Here is a 17360-nt window from a genome sequence, read left to right as displayed (position 1 = left end):
ATACATCTAATTCTCTCAAAACATTTTAAAGAACTGACTAGCACACTTAGAAATCAAATGAATGAACACTTTCGGCACTTAGCCATGTCTTGTATATCCAGTAAATAAAACAAATGAAGCAATCACTTCTTATATTTAAATGGATATTACTATTAAACATGATAGCACTTCTTATGCCTAAAACTTAGTCAAGCATTTCCAAAAAAACACAGTGATCACAAAGCTAGCTACTTTATTGGAAAGCACACAACTTACACAAAGATACCAACACCATAATATTCATCTCTTCACATCCCTATATTTAGAAATATTTCTTCACAGAGTTACATATTTACCCATTGAAACAAGGAGAACAGAATTACCAACTTAGCGAATGAGGTTCCAAATTCAGGGCTTTGGATAGGAGGTTCTAGACTAGGACATGGGAATCTGAGTGTGCCTTTCAGAATGGAAGCAAACTGGTGCAAAACAGTTTTTTAGCTGAGTCCTTTTTTTATAAAAAGGGACTTTTTAAGCCCATGAACCTTATTCTACCTGCTTTATGTTTTAATTAAACTATCTGAAGGAGCTTTTATCATCTTCTTTTTCACAATTTCTAGTTACTTGATTGGAATTGATGAAATCTATTTCTCTCTACCCAGATTGCAATGAGTAATCTAAATGAGCATCCAATGAATAATCTAAATTCTCTGAAGAGTTTACTTTCTTATTCATCTTAGGACCATTCTATAGATATTTATTAAAAAAGACCACCATGCATTCCATATCAGTTGAGATCCACTACCACAATGGCTAGCATAAATGTGTCACTATCCCAAGATAAGTATGGCAGGACAGTAGGCTGAGAACTATTCCTTGCAGTGCCCACTGTCATTAAAATGTGCTGGAGAAGCCTACATGCAAAGATATTATTTGTACTTGGAAGATAAATTTTAAAAACCTTTCTCACATCAATTTTCAATTTGGAAAATATGGATACCATATCACTACTGACTTTCTATAGTCTCATCATTAGTTGTATTCTGGCAATTAATATGTTCACATTAGCATGTGGGAAAAGTCCTCTCTCTGAAAATTTAGAAAACAGCATATTAACTAATTGGAATTTAGAGACAAAAAATGATTATCCAGTGATGATAGAACTTTCCTGCAGCCTCACTCTAACTGTCTTTGGTTTCTTTATCTGTAAGTTAAGGAGCTTGAACTTCCTGATCTCCAGAGCCTTTTCTGGTTCTCAAAGTCTGGGCCCTTGAAGACTGATTCAGAAGCTTCCTGACGCCCATTGTCTTGTGCTGATTTCTCACGATTTTACTCAATATACCTTGATGAACCCAAATCATAGCAATCCCGGGATAAGTGCGCTAGAAGATGGGCTGGTGGTTGTGACTCTGTCCTTCTTCCTCAGGCAGGAGAGCTGTCTGTCAAGCTTGACCCCTATATCCGGACCCAGAGAAGAGGAGATTGTAATGGAGAATCAGCTAAGACTCACATCTGGCCCTTGATCAAACATGTGGAAGTGACTCTTCCCAAATCAGAGCTGATTCCAGAAGGGGTTGTGCTGGTGGACATTCCAGGCACAGGTGATTTCAACAGTAAGAGAGATGAGATGTGGAAAAAGGTGATCCTCTTTCATATGACTTCATTCCCTCTTCCCTCAACCCCTCCACACTTTCATTTTAAGGGACTTTATGAGTTCATTGGAATTAAAATCTTCCATTTTCTGTGGTCTAAGGCAGATTTAAGCTACAGGTGGACAGAGCACTTGGTGAGGGTGGAATCAGAGGACAGATATGCTTGCTAGAACAAGAGTGTCTATTGTATGCAAAGGATCAGCAGTAGAGTAAGCACAGTAAAAGAGGGGAGAGTAGTCCAGAGAGGCCAAGAATTAGGTACAAAGCAAAACAGCTGGCAGCCAAGAACCAAGGAACCAGGGGGCTGCAACCATGTTTGGCTGTTAGAAACAGAAACTTATTAAAACAATATCAAATTAAAAGAGTTTTATCAATGGAATATATATATTTTTAAATCTCATGGACATAGCCAGGCCTCAAGACAAGCTATCTGGATGAAAGCAGCTATTCTCTCTCATTCTCTCCCCATCATTTCCCATGGCCCTGCTTTCCTTTGTGGATATCTCTGCTTCTCCCCTCTGACCAGCTTTCTCTAATTAGCCATTGGGGTTCATTTTGTGGAAAATGATAAGCCTAGTCCTGTCTCGAAATGAACTTGCTTACCACTGTCTAACTATAGTTTCTATGCCTTTTAGTTCAAATTCCTAAGGAGGAAATTCTCATTGTTTACTGCCCAGTTGACACATTAGCTCTATCTGAATTAGGTGTCCATTCTTAATGCAATCAGCTGTGGCCGAAGGCAGCAATTTGGATGATGGTTCCCTGCCTTTAGCTGAAGTCCTGGGTGCAGATTCAGTTCTCAGCAAGTGGGGTATGGCTGATCAGGCACCCGAGAAAAGTTAAGCATTAGTATAGCTCAATCTGCATTAGTGATTAAAGGTTGATGTATTTTTAAGAATTTATCTATCTATCTATCTATCTATCTATCTATCTATCTATCTATCTATCTATCTATTTATTTATACATGGGCAGGCACCAGGAAACAAACCTGGGTCTCCGGCATGGCAGGCGAGAACTCTGCCACTGAGCCACTGTTGCCTGTTCTGTCCATTTATTTTTCATTCATCAAACATATATAATGTGTAAGATATAACTAAGCAATGAGGGTTCAAAAGTATAGCTAACAATACTAGCTAACATTTGTTGAACATTTACTACGTGCTAGGCACTGTTCTAAGTGAAGTAAGTTGCTGGTTCTAACATCTAGTGAGTTGTAGAACTGAGATTTTAACCAACGCAAGTTGGTTTGAGAACCTATGCTCAACCCTACTATATCCTACTTAGTAAGATGAAACTAAATGCAAAATGAAGGAAAAATTGCAGAGCACAATCTATTATAATAAAGAACAGTTTGGCTGTTAACAAAAGGATACATACCCAGAAGTTTCTGTGTTTACTACCACTTTTTACTATACACACCTCTGTATTGTTTGTATATTTTGCACAAACATGTCTTGCATTTACAACTAAAATGTTGAAAATAAACTAAAACAAAATCAACAAGAAATAGCCTCCAAAGGGGCTCAGAATCTAATAGGAGAGATTTAAAAATACAGATAACTAAATAAATGGAGAAACTGATGTGAGAGAAGTACGAAGTGCAGTGAGCATTGAAAAGTAGAAATTACCTCCAACAAAAGAGCTTGTTTCTTCAGTAAAACCCATTGAGCATCTATGCAATTTTGTGCTAATTTTGGATGGACAAAGATGAGGTCTTTGCCTTTGAGAGTCTTATAGTCCAGAAGGGAGTCAAACACAAGTTCACAAATCATATTACTTAAAAGTGAGAGTACTTGGGGGCTGAAAGGGGCATCAGAGATGACACCACCAGGCAAAGAATGGTGTTGAGAGTGGAATCACCAGATCCAGAGTGATGAGAAAGCTGGTGTGTTGGGGGAAGGATGGGTCTTCCTGGGTGGCTGGAGTGAAGTGGGCATAGGCTGTGTAGAGGAGGGAGGTGACAGAAGACAAGCCTGGAAAAGCTGGGGGGAGACTTTAATGTGCCAGAGTTTGGCTTCCTGGAGAAGCCTGAAGGACAAGTAGAACTGGGTCACATAGAAAGAGAAAGAAAAAGGCTTCTATGGCAGAGAGATTACAGGAGCACAGGATCAGAGCTGGAAAGGGACCAAGAGGGAGGCCCACTATTGGCGAGTCATGATCAGCTCAGCAGCTGTCAAAGGATTCAATTCAGAATGACTGACTTTAAGCTTTAAAGTCTGTACATTTGTCCTAAATGAGTGGCTGTGGACTGGGAGAGCTCTGTATAATGGAGTAATACAGCAGGATGACCATGTACAAATAACCTAGTCTATTCCCTTTATTTTATAATTGGAGAAACAAAGACCTGGGGAGGGAAAGTAACTTGTCCAAGACCACACAGCTAGTGAGTGACAGAATTTGAACCAAAGAGCAGTTTTCCTAACTTCCCAGCTGAGACTCTATGTATCCATCTCATCCTCCTAGGAATCCCCTTTACCTACTTTGTTTGAAATGAAGGGAGACTCATTATTTGCTACTTTAGTCACTCTGCTCAGGCCTGTCCCTGTGAGCCTTTGCTTCTGCACGGTCTCTGCTCCTGGGAGTGGAATCACCAACTTCAACTAGACTAGACCAAGTGAGAGGCAGCCTGGGAAGGCAGCCAGACTTTCTCCCTGGATGGAGCTGTGACTGCAGGCAGTTCAGATACACTGGCAACTTATCAAAGGCCACTCAGAACAGAGGGGCCAGATTTGGCTCAGAACAAGAACTCTGAGAAGGGTGAACTGAAGCAAAGGGATGGTTCCAGGCAACTCTGCTTGGAGTTGGTGCCTGTACATTCTTGTGGTTTTGTGATATCCTCCCCACAAGAAGTTACTAAAGAGTCCCATCTTTCTAGGGAGAACAAAGCACGGTGATCCCTCCCCCTGCCTCTCTAGCCGCCAGCTTTGCCTTCCCTAAGCTAAAACTATTATAAATTCAGATGTCTCCATTCTGCCACTAAGTTAAAACTTAGCTTCCCTAAGCTAACTCTATTATTAATTCAGTTGTCCCTGTTCTGTGACTTAGAAGTAGTGTGACTTTAGGCAAGTCAGAGGTTAAAGAGGTTTAACCTCTACCTCATTCTTATCAGGGTGAAAGATGGAAGTGGTGGAGGGGGTAATGTGATCCCACCTGCTCATTAGTCCAGTTGTTCTTGTTTTACAGGTATGTTTTTTGGTGTGTCTTCAGTGATCTAACCTTACCAAATTCTGGCAGTTAGGAACTGTGTGTAGGGCCTGAAATTTAACCATTGCAATCTTTATGATTGCAGTCTTTTTCTCATGTTAATAAACATTTACTAAGCTTTTACTAAGTTACTAAATATTTGCTAAGTTACCAAGACCATGGAAAATACAAAGGTGAAAGAGGCCCTGTCCTCAAGGGACTCACAGCCTGGGAGCTCATTATGAGGTTCCACAAGCCGCAGTTCACTGCCCACTGTTGACACAATTTGGGAAAAGGGAGGGCAATCATTGTTTTGTTTTGTTTTTTTAATGTTTTAGTTTTTAACTTTTTTTATTGTATAGTATAACATATATACAAAGCAAAGAAAGAAAAAAGCAATAGTTTTCAAAGCACTCTTCAACAAGTAGTTATAGGACAGATCTCAGAGTTTGTCGTGGGCTACCATACGATCCTCTCAGATTTTTCCTTCTAGCTGTTCCAGAATATAGGAGGCTAGAAGGCTTTAAAGATTTTTTTTAATCATCAAAATCGACTCTTTTTTCTTTTTTTGTGAAACATAACATGTATACAAAAAAGCAATAAATTTCAAAGCACAGCACCACAATTAGCTGTAGAACATATTTCAGAGTTTAACATGGGTTACAATTCCACAATTTTAAGTTTTTACTTCTAGCTGCTCTAAGATACTGGAGACTAAAAGATATCATATTCATTTGTCAAATCCTATCTTCTCTGTAAAACTCCACCATCACCTTTGCTCTTTCTATCCCTGTCTTTAGGGGTATGTATTTGGGCTATGGCCATTCTAACTTTTTCATGTTGGAAGGCTGCCATTGTTTTTATTCTCCTGCTTAAACATGAGTTCATCCACACGCATAGGAAATTCAGGACCCATAGTTGTGTGGCTTTAAACTAATCCGTTTACCTCTCTGGGCCTATTTCCTTCTCTATAAAACAAGGCAGGCGTATCTAACCCGAAGACTGATGCTTTTTAAACAATGATCCATGAGGCCAAGAGTTCATGGATGGGAGTGGCGGACACCGAGCCGGGGAGGGCTCCAAATCTCATACCCCCAATTTAACCAGAGCAGTTCTGGGATTTTTTGTAAATCAAGTTTATAAATTAGAATTCTTCCTAAGATTTCATTTGAAAAGGACGCCACAGCTAAAAACAAGTTTGAAACCCACTGTTCTACATCAAGGTTTCTCAACCTTGATATTTTGGGCCAGGCAACTATTTGTAGTGGAGGATCTGTCCTGTGCATTTTAGGGCATTTAGCAATATCCTTGGATTTTACCTTTTAGCACTCCTTAATATGTAACAACAGAAGTGTCACCAGACATTTCAAATGTCCTCTGGGTGCAATATCACTATTAGTAAATAACCACTGTTATAAAGCAAAGTAATGATTTAATTATCAAGTCGCAAACTTGTCATGCCTTTATGTGCAAAGCTCTGTTCTGAAGTACCGCAAATAGGCTCAATCCTTGAATTGAGCCAGATTTTCATTTTTTTATGGAGAGAAAACAAGTGAAACAATATAGTAAGAGAAATGTCACTGTTTTTGGGAAAAATGTGATTTCTTGTTTCATAAAAGTTGCATATTTAATAAAATAATTTGTTATTAATATGTTGTAATTCCCTTTTCACTGAACTTTGCAACTTGAGTCATATGGTTTAGAGTTTCCTGCTGCCATATGGTGGCAGTGTGCTAAAAATGCAGAGGCAGGCAAACATCTTAAAAATGGCACCATGAAAAAAAAAATGATGCCATGAAGTGACAACTTTGGGGTAGATACACTATCAAAATTATTTCTGGGAAAGCAATACTTTAATTTCCCCTAGAGGAAAATTGAGGTATAGAACAGTGGTTTGGCTACTAAGGTAGCACAGCAAGCCAATGATGGATTTAGGACTGTGTTTCAGTTTACTAAAGCTGCTAGAATGCAATATACCAGAAATGGTTTGGCTTTTACAATGGGAACTTATTAACTTACAATTTACAGTTCTTAGGCCATGAAAATACCCAATTAAGGCATCAACAGGAAGATACCTGGACTCTATAGAAAGGCTGCTGGCATCTGGGACTCCTCTATCACCTGGGAAGGCACATGGCCGACATCTACTGGTCCTTCACTCCTGAATTTTGTTGCTTTCAATTCCTGGTTCCGGTGGCCTCCTATCTGAGCTGCTGTGAATCCTTCCTTGGCTCCTCAGGGGCTTTCCTCTCAGCTCTCTGGCTATTTTTTTCTGAGCTCTCTAGGCTTTTTCTATGTCCTTTAACTTCTCATAAAGGACACCAGTAAAGGATTAAGATCCACCTTGAATTGGGCGGGTTACATCTCAATCGAAACAACCTAATCAAAGCTCCCACCCATAATTGGTCTGCACTCGCAGGAATGGATTAAAAGAGCAAGGCCTTTTCTGGAGCACATAGCAGCTTCAAACCAGCACAGATTGGAAGTCTGATTTCTTGAATTCTGTCAATCACCAATACCAAAAACACCTACGAATCCTCTGTATGTGCAAAGCAGTGTGATTTAGGTGATGTAGATTCCAAGTTAAAAGGTACAGCCCCTTCCCTTTGGGTAGCTCACAAGTTGGCTGGTGGGGCAGAGAACTTATGCAGCAACTCTGTATGAGAATACGATGGTAGGGTAAGCAATCGGATGTAGGGGAGTGACAGCTAACCCATCCTCATAGTGGTCTTTTGCAAAGCCTAGAAGGGTGAATACAAGTTAAGCAGAGATTGAGGCAAGTGCAAAGTCTCTGAGGGATGAAAGGCACATCTGAGAAACTGCAAGCAGCTCAATATAGCTGCAGCTTATAGAGTGTGGTGAGAAGTGGGACTGGAAGGAGAGGCAGGGACAGAGCATGGAGCTCATAAATGACACATTAAGGATTGTCTTCTAGATCTAAGACCTTGTTCATGTTCTTGCATATATTGTGGTTCTATTTTACAGACCATTGATAAATGCTCAGTGATCTGGGTGATCAGTGATATAGAAAGAGTTTTTGGGGGGAGAGCCCATGAAGATCTTCTGAATGAGAGCATCAAAGCCTGCCAGCGCGGTTTCTGCAGGGACATTGCCCTGGTGGTCACCAAGACCGACAAACTCCACTTGCCGGAATATTTAAGGTAATGCACTATGTTGGCAGGAATGTGGGTCCCAGGCTGGGGCTTTCTCCATGGGTCCCAACTATAGGAACATCAGAGCTTTGATTTCATGGGCATGCTGGCTTTAGGAAAGTGACTGTTTGGGAGGAAGTAGAAATCTATGTGAGCTCTTGGGACAGCAAGACCATTGGGTCTATTGTCTTGGTAATCTGAACTGGTTCCTGCTTCCAGAGTAGCTGCCTAAGGCCAAAGAGGCTATCCCCTACACAACTCTGGGAGCACCATTCACAGGGATGACACTGCAAATGGTGCCTCTGGAGGTGAACAGTGTGATGGTTCTGCAACCCATGGATGAGAAAAATGTAGACTCCCCTGCAACTAGAAGATGTATTCTGTGTTATCTGACATGCCACACTTTGAAGTATCCAATGCTGTTTCAGATCTGTTTACTACTGAGATTTGTAATCCAGTTGAAGCAAGGCCCTCAAAGTTTTAGAACTTTGGAATTCTTACAAAATCATTTTCTAACAAAGAATAATGAAAGATAAACTTTTAAAACAATAGCTGTTAATGCAATAAAAGGTGACATCCATGTAGATCTCTGGTGACTGTATAACCTCTCCCAAGTTGAGATATCTTTAAGAGTGAAAGGGGAATGTTATTAATACTTCCAGAAGAACAGCAGGCATAAACTAGGCTGTCCTGGGTGCATGGGATGTATGGGCTCATGATAGGAAATCTTTGGTGCTTTCCTGCTCTAACTGGTGCTTCTTTACCCATCACCTCCACCATTTCCCTCATACCCGCTGAAACTTAAGTCTGACTGCTGGTTCCATGAACTCACAAAACAGAGCAAATTCTTCTGTGAGATCAATGTTCTTCTCTGAGAAATAGGCTTTTTCCCCCGATGTCTTGCTTTCATGGTCTAGGATGGAATCTCAGCTGCTGCTGCTTCCTCCTCATTTTCTTTCTCTTCTCCTCCCCTTTCCCCACATTTTCCTTCTCAGGAACTCCTCTCCCCTGCATCTACAGAATAATATCTCAAGCTCACCCTTTTAATACCAACACTAAAACAATGCAAATCATTCTAATTTAATAAACATTTACTGACCACTATGATAGGGGTTGTGGATTCAGACAGTCACATTGCCTAGTTGCTGAGCTCACGGTCTAAAAGAGGGTGAAAGCTTATACAGGAAGGACAAGCAAATGCTATGTGAGCCTAGAAGAGAAGGCTGCGCTTTGACTAGGACAGGGGTAGAGTCACAGAAGATTTTGCAGGAGACAAGACATTGAGAAATAAAGCATATTTTATCAAATAGACACTGGAGGTAGATTAGAAGTCAGAACACTGGGACCAAAGAAAGAACTCATGTAAAGGCACAGAGACATGATGGTATGCACTACTTTCAGGGAAAGTTGAAAACTTGCCATGATGTATAACAAAAAATGAAGCAATTATTAAATTTTTCTCATTTCCTTTCAGAGAAAGAAAAATGGGGAATGTAAGTATGGACCATTTATTTTTAATTGATGAATATGACATGATTTCATGATTAATATTACATAATTCAAATATATGCACATTTGACTGCCTGGGCTAAATGAAGAGCTAATGGGAAAAAATGTGCCTCTTATCACTTTGTCACTGTTGATAATCCTGGATTCTTTACCTTGCTTTTATTTTCTTTCACAATCTAGCAAGCTATTCAAAGTCAGCGAGAGGCTGTTTTAGAAAGAAATGAAGCAGTAAAATTACAAAGGAATAGAATACTCAAAGAAAAACTGAAGGTGAGTTACCAGATTTCCCTATGTATTTTTCTGCTCCTCACGCAGATTTTGAGAAGCAAATGTATATTTGGTCAAAGAGCACAGCTTTGTAGTAGAAAATTGGGATCTAACTCAGTCCCACTGCTTAATAATTTTGTGACCTTATGCACATGATATTACTTCCCTAAGCCTCCATTTTCTCACCTGTAAAATGGGAGAAATCGCTTACCTCCTGTCTTCTGAGAACCAAATCCAGGTAAATCAGGGATTACCAGACATCTTGAGGTGTGCTTTGATAGAGGGTTGGGTGGGTGCTGTGGGAACAGAAGAAGGGTGCCCAAATTACATGACAGTGGTGGGAGGCAGTTCTGGGGAAGGTTCAGTGAAAACCTCTCAGCCTTTTGAGAAGGATTTTAAAGTAGACTTTGGTAAGATGAAGAGGTAAAGGAAAGGGCATTCAAGGTGGAGGGAAGAACATGATGGAAATAGCCTGCCGTGTTTGGTGAGCCATATGCAAGTGGTCTAGCAAAGGGTATGGGAAGGGGCATGCTGAGAAGAGATAAGGCTTGTGCTGCACCTTTCAAGCTTGACTAGTCCTTCAGGGTCGGGGCGGGGGGGACCCTTGGTGTTTGCTTAAATTATTTTATTAGTGTCAATAAAATAGGTATAAACATAAAACTCCTTACAATAGTCTTATGCAACTATAAACTGAAACCACTTTTTAAAATGTGAAGAAAACTGTATCATTGATATATCAGAGTTAGTATATGTAGTAGATGATTTGGTTTTGCTGAACTAAATCTTCAGGATTGGGTTTAATAGTAAAAACATGTAGCTTGCTCTTCAGTTCTGTATTCCATTGCTTTCTATATTTTGACTTCCATAATATTGATGCAGAAACTGTCTGTTTAACAACAGTGGAACCGAACATTTCAAAGCTTTTGTTTCTAATTCAGTATAATCAGACCTCAGACATAAGCCAGAGTCTTTTACCACGCAATTCTTGAAGGCCATTTTTAATGAGGTGGTAACTCAGTAAAGCTTGAATTGTTCCTGCTGGCTTTAAAGAAATATGTGTTCTGTGAGTACATAATTGTATTATTTATGGAGCCAGAAACATAAAATACTCAATGCACAATTTGCAACTATACTTATTGCTAATAAATGTGGCAAACTGGCTTATAGAAAATGGTCTGGGCACCGATACATCAATTTACAGGGTGACTATGCTTCTGGCTGCTGTGGTGCAAGTTCTCCTGAGCTCTGATCACCTGCACCCCTGCTGGCGAGGTGATGCTCTCCATCTCCAACCACTTTGTTTCAATTTGAATCATGAAACTTTTGCTCACACCACGTGCCTTAATTGGGAGCAGATTGCATTTTAATCATAGAAAATACGAAGTAGAATTTGATTATAAGGTAGTCATCCATATAGATGTCTATGCTTATTTTTTTCATTGCATAAAAAATTAAGAAAAAATATTGTTAAAAATTTGCCAATCCCTGAGCCTACATTTATAGATCTCAGTGTGGAAAATGCCATGCATTTTAGAAAGATTGTATTTCCAGTGGTATGGAAAATGGCTGGTAGGGAGAGAGATGAGTGAATACTGGATGTAGAGAGACCAAATTAGGAGGATTTTTCTGTAATGGAGGTGAGAAGCAATAAGAACCTGAACTAGGCAGTAGTAATACCAATAGAAAAGAGAGTGTGAATTCAAAAGCTCTTGGAGAAGGCAAATCCATGGGTCTGGATGACTAATTAGTTGTATGTGGGAGTAACAAGAAAGAAAAGACTTGAGATATTTGACATAACTGATAGATTTCTGGTTTGAAACAGCTCAGGATAGGTGGTAGTATTCAGGAAAACAAACTTCAAGAGGGTTAGCAAAGGCCTTTGGGGAGCCAAAAATGAAAATTAATGAATTTATCATACTGAGTTTGAGCATTTGGGGGATATCCAGTAGATATTTGGCTTTATGAGTATGGACCAGAGCAAAAATACAAGGTAAAGATCTGGAAGCCATGGGCATGGATGAGGTTGCCCAGGGATAATATATGTTAAGAGGCAAGTGTAAGGTTAGTCTTGGGACTTTGAAGTGTTTCTCAATAGGGGCCTTGCTGACATTTTTTGGGTGGGGCATTGTGTAGGACTGTCCTAAGAACTGTAGGGCAAGCCATGCCACACCATCACCTGCCCTTTCAAATAACAGTACTGTCCCCTATACCAAATGCCCCGTAGTGGTGAACCCTGGGTTAATATATCAGTTAACAGTACCTTTGGCCACAAGTAACAAAACAACAAACAGTGACTGAAACAAGCAGGGATTTTATTTGGCTAACATTATAAGAATCCAGGGTTGGTACGATGGCTTGATGATACTGCCAGGTTCTTTCTATTTTTCTGCTCTACCATCCTTGCTATGTTGACTTTTGTCTTCATGCACATTATCCTAACATCAACAAATTGCCATTGCAGCCCATGGCTCATGTCCACTTTCCAAGCAGAAAAAAAACAGGTAGGTGATGAATAAAAGTGTGCCAGCCAAGTCTATTCCTGTTTTATTGAGAAAACAAACCTTTCCCAACTCACTGGCCAGAACTGTGTCCTAGCTGGAAGGTGGCATTGGAGAAGAGAATGTGAATCAGATTTGGTCATCCAGTCAAGAGCCTCTGCCATAGGCAATATTAACATTTAAAAGAAAAACTAAGGACAAGGAGTCTATAGAGGGAGCACAATATTTTCAAAGCTGCAGAGAGAGCTGGTGAGATAAAGACTAAAAAATATTCATTGGTTACAATTTAGAAGGTCATTAATGAATATACTGAGGGCTACTTTGGTGTAAGGGCCAGGTTTGCAGCTGAATTGCAGTGGATTATGGAGTGAATAATAATCCAATAAACTGAGGAAGGGAGACAGTGACAGCTCATCTTTCAAGAAGCTGTCTGTAAAAAGAAGTGTAAATAGAGGATGGTCACAGAAAAGCATTATCCACACATATTTCTTTCCTGCTAGTAGAAGCAGTACTCCCTCCGAGTATTAGATAGAAGCAGTCAGAAAATGTGCTTTATTAGGTGTGCTATTTTTTAAATCCCTTGTACAAATCTTTTTGAGGAAATTATGTAAACAGGAAGGAAGAATGAAAAATGATTTGAACATGGTATTGTCAATAGAAAACCTAAGAAAGCTGTCCCTTAGCTCCACAGCAGGCCTTTGGAAATTTCTGAGTTTCTAGGAGAAAATTTCTATTAGTTTTGAAATTTTTACAGATATCATGGAAAATCTGAAGACAGCTTTTACTAACATGGTATGCTGAGAAACCCTGCTGAGGCTGATGCTCATAACTGTTAATAACTGGACAGAACGCACCACACACTCTGCAATGACGTGGCACACTGGTTTACTGTGGTGTCTCAGATGGTCCTGTGTGCACAGAATGTGTTTGCTGTGTAGCCCTCGGAGCAGCCTGTGGGACGGTCTATAGATGATGATTTGGGAGATACCGTCCTTCTGACATATTTCATGGTAGGGAAATGACCTGATAGGGAGAGATGATGTATCCTTACCTTTATCTGAGAGTTTCAGATCTGATTGTCACACGTGGCTCCTCTTGTAGCTACTCCCACAACTTGAACAACTTGGTCACTTTCTAGTTAATTCATCCTATTTTATATGAAAATAATGAGCTTTGTAAAATACAGGGGCTCTACTTGATTGAAATAATTTTTGCTTAAACTGTCAAAGTAAGCAGGAGCCTTTGAGCTCGATTTGTAAATCTTGTTATTTTACTTACAAATATAATAATCTTGGTGCTAAAACTTTTGCCATTTCTTTGATTAATGCGCAATTAGCAAAAAAGGTCGACATTAAATTTCCTTATTAAAAAACACCATTTTTAAAATAACTTAATTAAATTTCTGTAAATACTTCAAACTATAATCATGAACTTTGGCACCTCAAACACCTATAAAGGCGATGGAAGGTGCACAGATTATAAAAATATTTCACAAAGTATTTCTTAAATTCAATATAAAAATATTTATAATATGAGTTTGAGTCATTTAATTATCATCTTTATACTTGTTTTTGTACCTTTCCAGGCTACAAAACCCCTTGCCTTACTTGGGAAGCACAATAACTGTGTTTCAAAAAAAACTAAGACATCATCAATTTTAAGATGTATCATAGTAATATATATTTCTAGAAAAGAAAATGCTGCTAACTGAACTATGACATAATGTTTTCTTATTATTTAGAGTTTTTATTTTATACTTATCAGTATATCTGTATTATTCTTATTTAGACATGGATTTTAAAATCCATGTTTTTTGGTGTGTGTCAAAAAATAATGAAAATATAAGGGAAATGTATTGATTAGGGAATTCCTAAAACTATTTTTTCCATTCAGAGTTTGACTCTTCTAAATCATGTTTTTGACTCAGAGTCACTAATATCTATATTTCTCCTTCCAGTATTATCTTCTCTGCCATCTAGAGCACTGGCAATGCAGCATTTCTTAAAAGAGTACTCCACTGTTGTCTCTAGATTTTTTTTCAAGTCACTGACATGGAAAAAGTCTGCAAGTTATTTATTTATTTATTTATTTTTTAGTCTGCAAGTTTTGATCTCGGCACTTTTTGTTTGTTGTGTGATGGGCAGTCACTTTGCACGTATATGTAACAAAACATAACCCAACTTCATTTACATGTAGATGTCTCCCTTTCCTAGTTCCCATGAAACACTTTTTGTATTGCTTTACAAGAAATTCTGGAATTATTGTCATTTCACCAACAATGAACATTTTTTTCACTAGTATCAACTGTATGCCCCACTGCTCTGATTCCAGGCCTTTTGATGTACACAATAACTTCTCTTTTCCATGCTGAATCATAATATAATTTTAAATGGAAATGGAATAGAACAGTGCCAACAATGCACATAATTCATTTGAGGGAAGGGCAATGCGAATAGCTGTGACCAAGTTCTTGCATGCGCAGGCCACGACACCCACCTCACAGCTGCCACCTGGCCAGCAGTGATTGCTGGGCACATCTCAGCTTCAGAAATATTAAAATGTGGAAAAAATGTACATCTTAAAATTGATAAGCTATGGTCACTTGTCAGTTGAAATCATGTGATTGATGATTGGGAATTCCAGGTTATAGATTTTGGTTATTAATTTGAGATTCAGGAGTGAGACACAGGAACTTAGATCCTACCAAGACGAGATGACTTGAGTCAGTGTTTCATTATAACAGGATGCTACAGGGCCACACTTTTCTCATAGCCTGGTACATTGTGATTCATTTTAGCCTCCTTAAATTTTGTCCTGACCCAGATTTTTAAAAAATATTTTAATTTTTATTCTAGTAACATATATATGACCTAAAATTTCCTCTTTTAATCTCATCACATATATAATTCAGTGCTGCTTACTATACTTACAAAAATGTGCTACCATCGCCACCATCCATATCTAAAGCTTTATAGTTAACCTAAATAGAAATTGTGTACAAATTAAGCATTCTCTACCCCCAACCCAGCCCTGGTAACCCATATTCTAAATTCGAACTCTACGAATTTGCTTATTCTAATTGTTTCCTATCAGTGAGATCATAAAATATTTGTCCTTTTGAGTCTGGCTTGTTTCACTAGGCATGATGTCTTCAAGGTTCATCCATGTTGTGGCATGTATCAGGGCTTCATTCTTTTTTATGGCTGAATAATACTCCATTGCATGTATATAATCACATTTTGTTTATCCATTCATCAGTTGATGGACTCTTGAGCTGCTTACATCTTTTAGCAATTGTGAATAATGCCTCTATGGACATCAGTGTGCAAATATGTGTTTAAGTCCCTGCTTTCAATTCTTCTGGGTATATACCTAGTATTGGGATTGCTGGGTCATAGAGAAGATCTATACTTAACTTTCTGAGGATCCGCCAACTGTGTTCCACAGAAGTTGCACCATTTTGCACTGCCACCAGCAATGAATGAGTGTCCTATTTCTCTACATCTCTCCAATACTTGTAATTTTCTGTTTTTTTAATAGCAGCCATTCTAGTGGGTGTGAAATGTTATCCCACTGTGGCATCAATTTGTATTTCCCTAGTAACGTGATATTGAGCATCTTTTCATGTGCTTTTTAATCATTTGTATTTCCTCTTTGGAGAAATGTCTACTCAAGTCTTTTGCCTATTTTTAAATTAGATTCTTTGCCTTTTTAATTGTTGAGTTATAAGATGTCTTTATATATTCTGGATAACAAACCCTTTACTCTGCTCCTTCTCTGGGAACATGATCTGTTCTGTTTGTTTTTGCACAGAATTTTTTCCCCAGCTCCTGTGGTTTGTTTAACTTCACCCCCTCACTCAGTGCCCTGTTTTCCTTACACTTTTTGGTTCTGACTTCTTCCTGTCTTATAGAAGCTCAATTAAAATACCATTCCCCTACCCCCCACCTTTTTTTCCCTTCTTCTGTGAGGCTTTTCTGCATCTGGTTTCTTCCTTGTTAGGATACCCCAGGGAGCTGGATGTATTCAATCCAGAAAAAGTGAGTCATTCCAGAAAAGTCCCGTTGCATTTAGGTGGTTCAGCCAACAGAATCTGGATTTAGTAAGCATACCTCTTGTCAACAATTCTGCCCTGGTTCAACCACACCAGTCCTGCCTTGCTTTTCTATGCAGCAGGACTTAGTGGCTTGTGTTCAGTGCTGGCTCTCTGCAGACAGAGTCCCTGTGCCTGCATATGCATGGGTTTCCATCTTGCTGCCATGAGGGGCTCTATAGTCTGTATCCCTGGTTGGAGGGACCTGGGCCATGCCACCTCCGAGAGATGCCTAAGTTGTGTGGACCAAGGGAGGGGACATGGGGACCAGGGGAGCTGATAAAGTTTTTTTACCATGATCTCTTGCACAACTTTTTACTCTAACCTATTTTGCCAAGTTTTATTGCCTGATTCGACCAAATGGAATTGTGCACCCATATCCAGATTGTAACATTCTTCTACGAACTCTTTTAGGATTTGCTCAAATGGCATTCTCAGGTTGGGGTTTGACATTCTCAGGCACGTTGTTTGAACTGATTAATATGCAGTACTTTACCTTTCACGGACATCATATTATTGATCCGTTCTCAACATTATAATGAATTCATGGCTTTTCATAGAATTATTTTGTTCTTTTTGATGTTCAAGTTCTCACCTCTTGCCCAGTGGAATCCTTTAAGCTGACTCTTTTTAGCATTACCCAGACATTTTTAAAGCATTCTTGTCCCCCAGCGATACGGAAATATTCAGGCCCATCCTCATCCCAGGACATGGACCTATTACTCTCCAAAATAATATTCTCTAATATTATTAGAGAATAATATTAAAAATAAAAGTAGAGTGCTAGGGGTACATATCAAATTATTTCATATAAGTAAAGATAGTTGGCAAGGTAAGATCATTGCTAAATCATTTTAATTACAGATCGAGAAAAGATACTTTTTTAAAAAAGGAGTCTGATTTATATTACTGATTCCAGCCCAATTCCAAAGCTATGGGTTCCTTTTATTCTGCTTCCATTTAGTATCTCTTTGATTTTGTGATTCTAGGTGTTCTCCTCTGTCATATACAGCATCTTACAAGTTT

At 39.0% G+C, this 17360-nt stretch overlaps 1 protein-coding gene across 2 annotated transcripts in view; it reads left to right on the top strand.

Annotated features, from left to right (window-relative positions):
• NUGGC (nuclear GTPase, germinal center associated) overlaps positions 1 to 17360 on the top strand; it is a 58497-nt gene that overhangs the window by 18247 nt on the left and 22890 nt on the right. For both annotated transcript variants that reach the window (XM_077152882.1, XM_077152881.1), the window contains exons 7-10: positions 1406 to 1618; positions 7801 to 7976; positions 9442 to 9460; positions 9657 to 9746. In XM_077152882.1, coding sequence (XP_077008997.1) covers positions 1406 to 1618; positions 7801 to 7976; positions 9442 to 9460; positions 9657 to 9746 — 498 coding nt within the window. The remainder of the gene's footprint in view (positions 1 to 1405; positions 1619 to 7800; positions 7977 to 9441; positions 9461 to 9656; positions 9747 to 17360) is intronic.

Source organism: Tamandua tetradactyla, chromosome 3 (assembly GCF_023851605.1).
Source record: "Tamandua tetradactyla isolate mTamTet1 chromosome 3, mTamTet1.pri, whole genome shotgun sequence".
Taxonomy (NCBI): Eukaryota; Metazoa; Chordata; class Mammalia; order Pilosa; family Myrmecophagidae; genus Tamandua; species Tamandua tetradactyla.
This window is presented reverse-complemented; position numbering and strand designations above follow the sequence as displayed.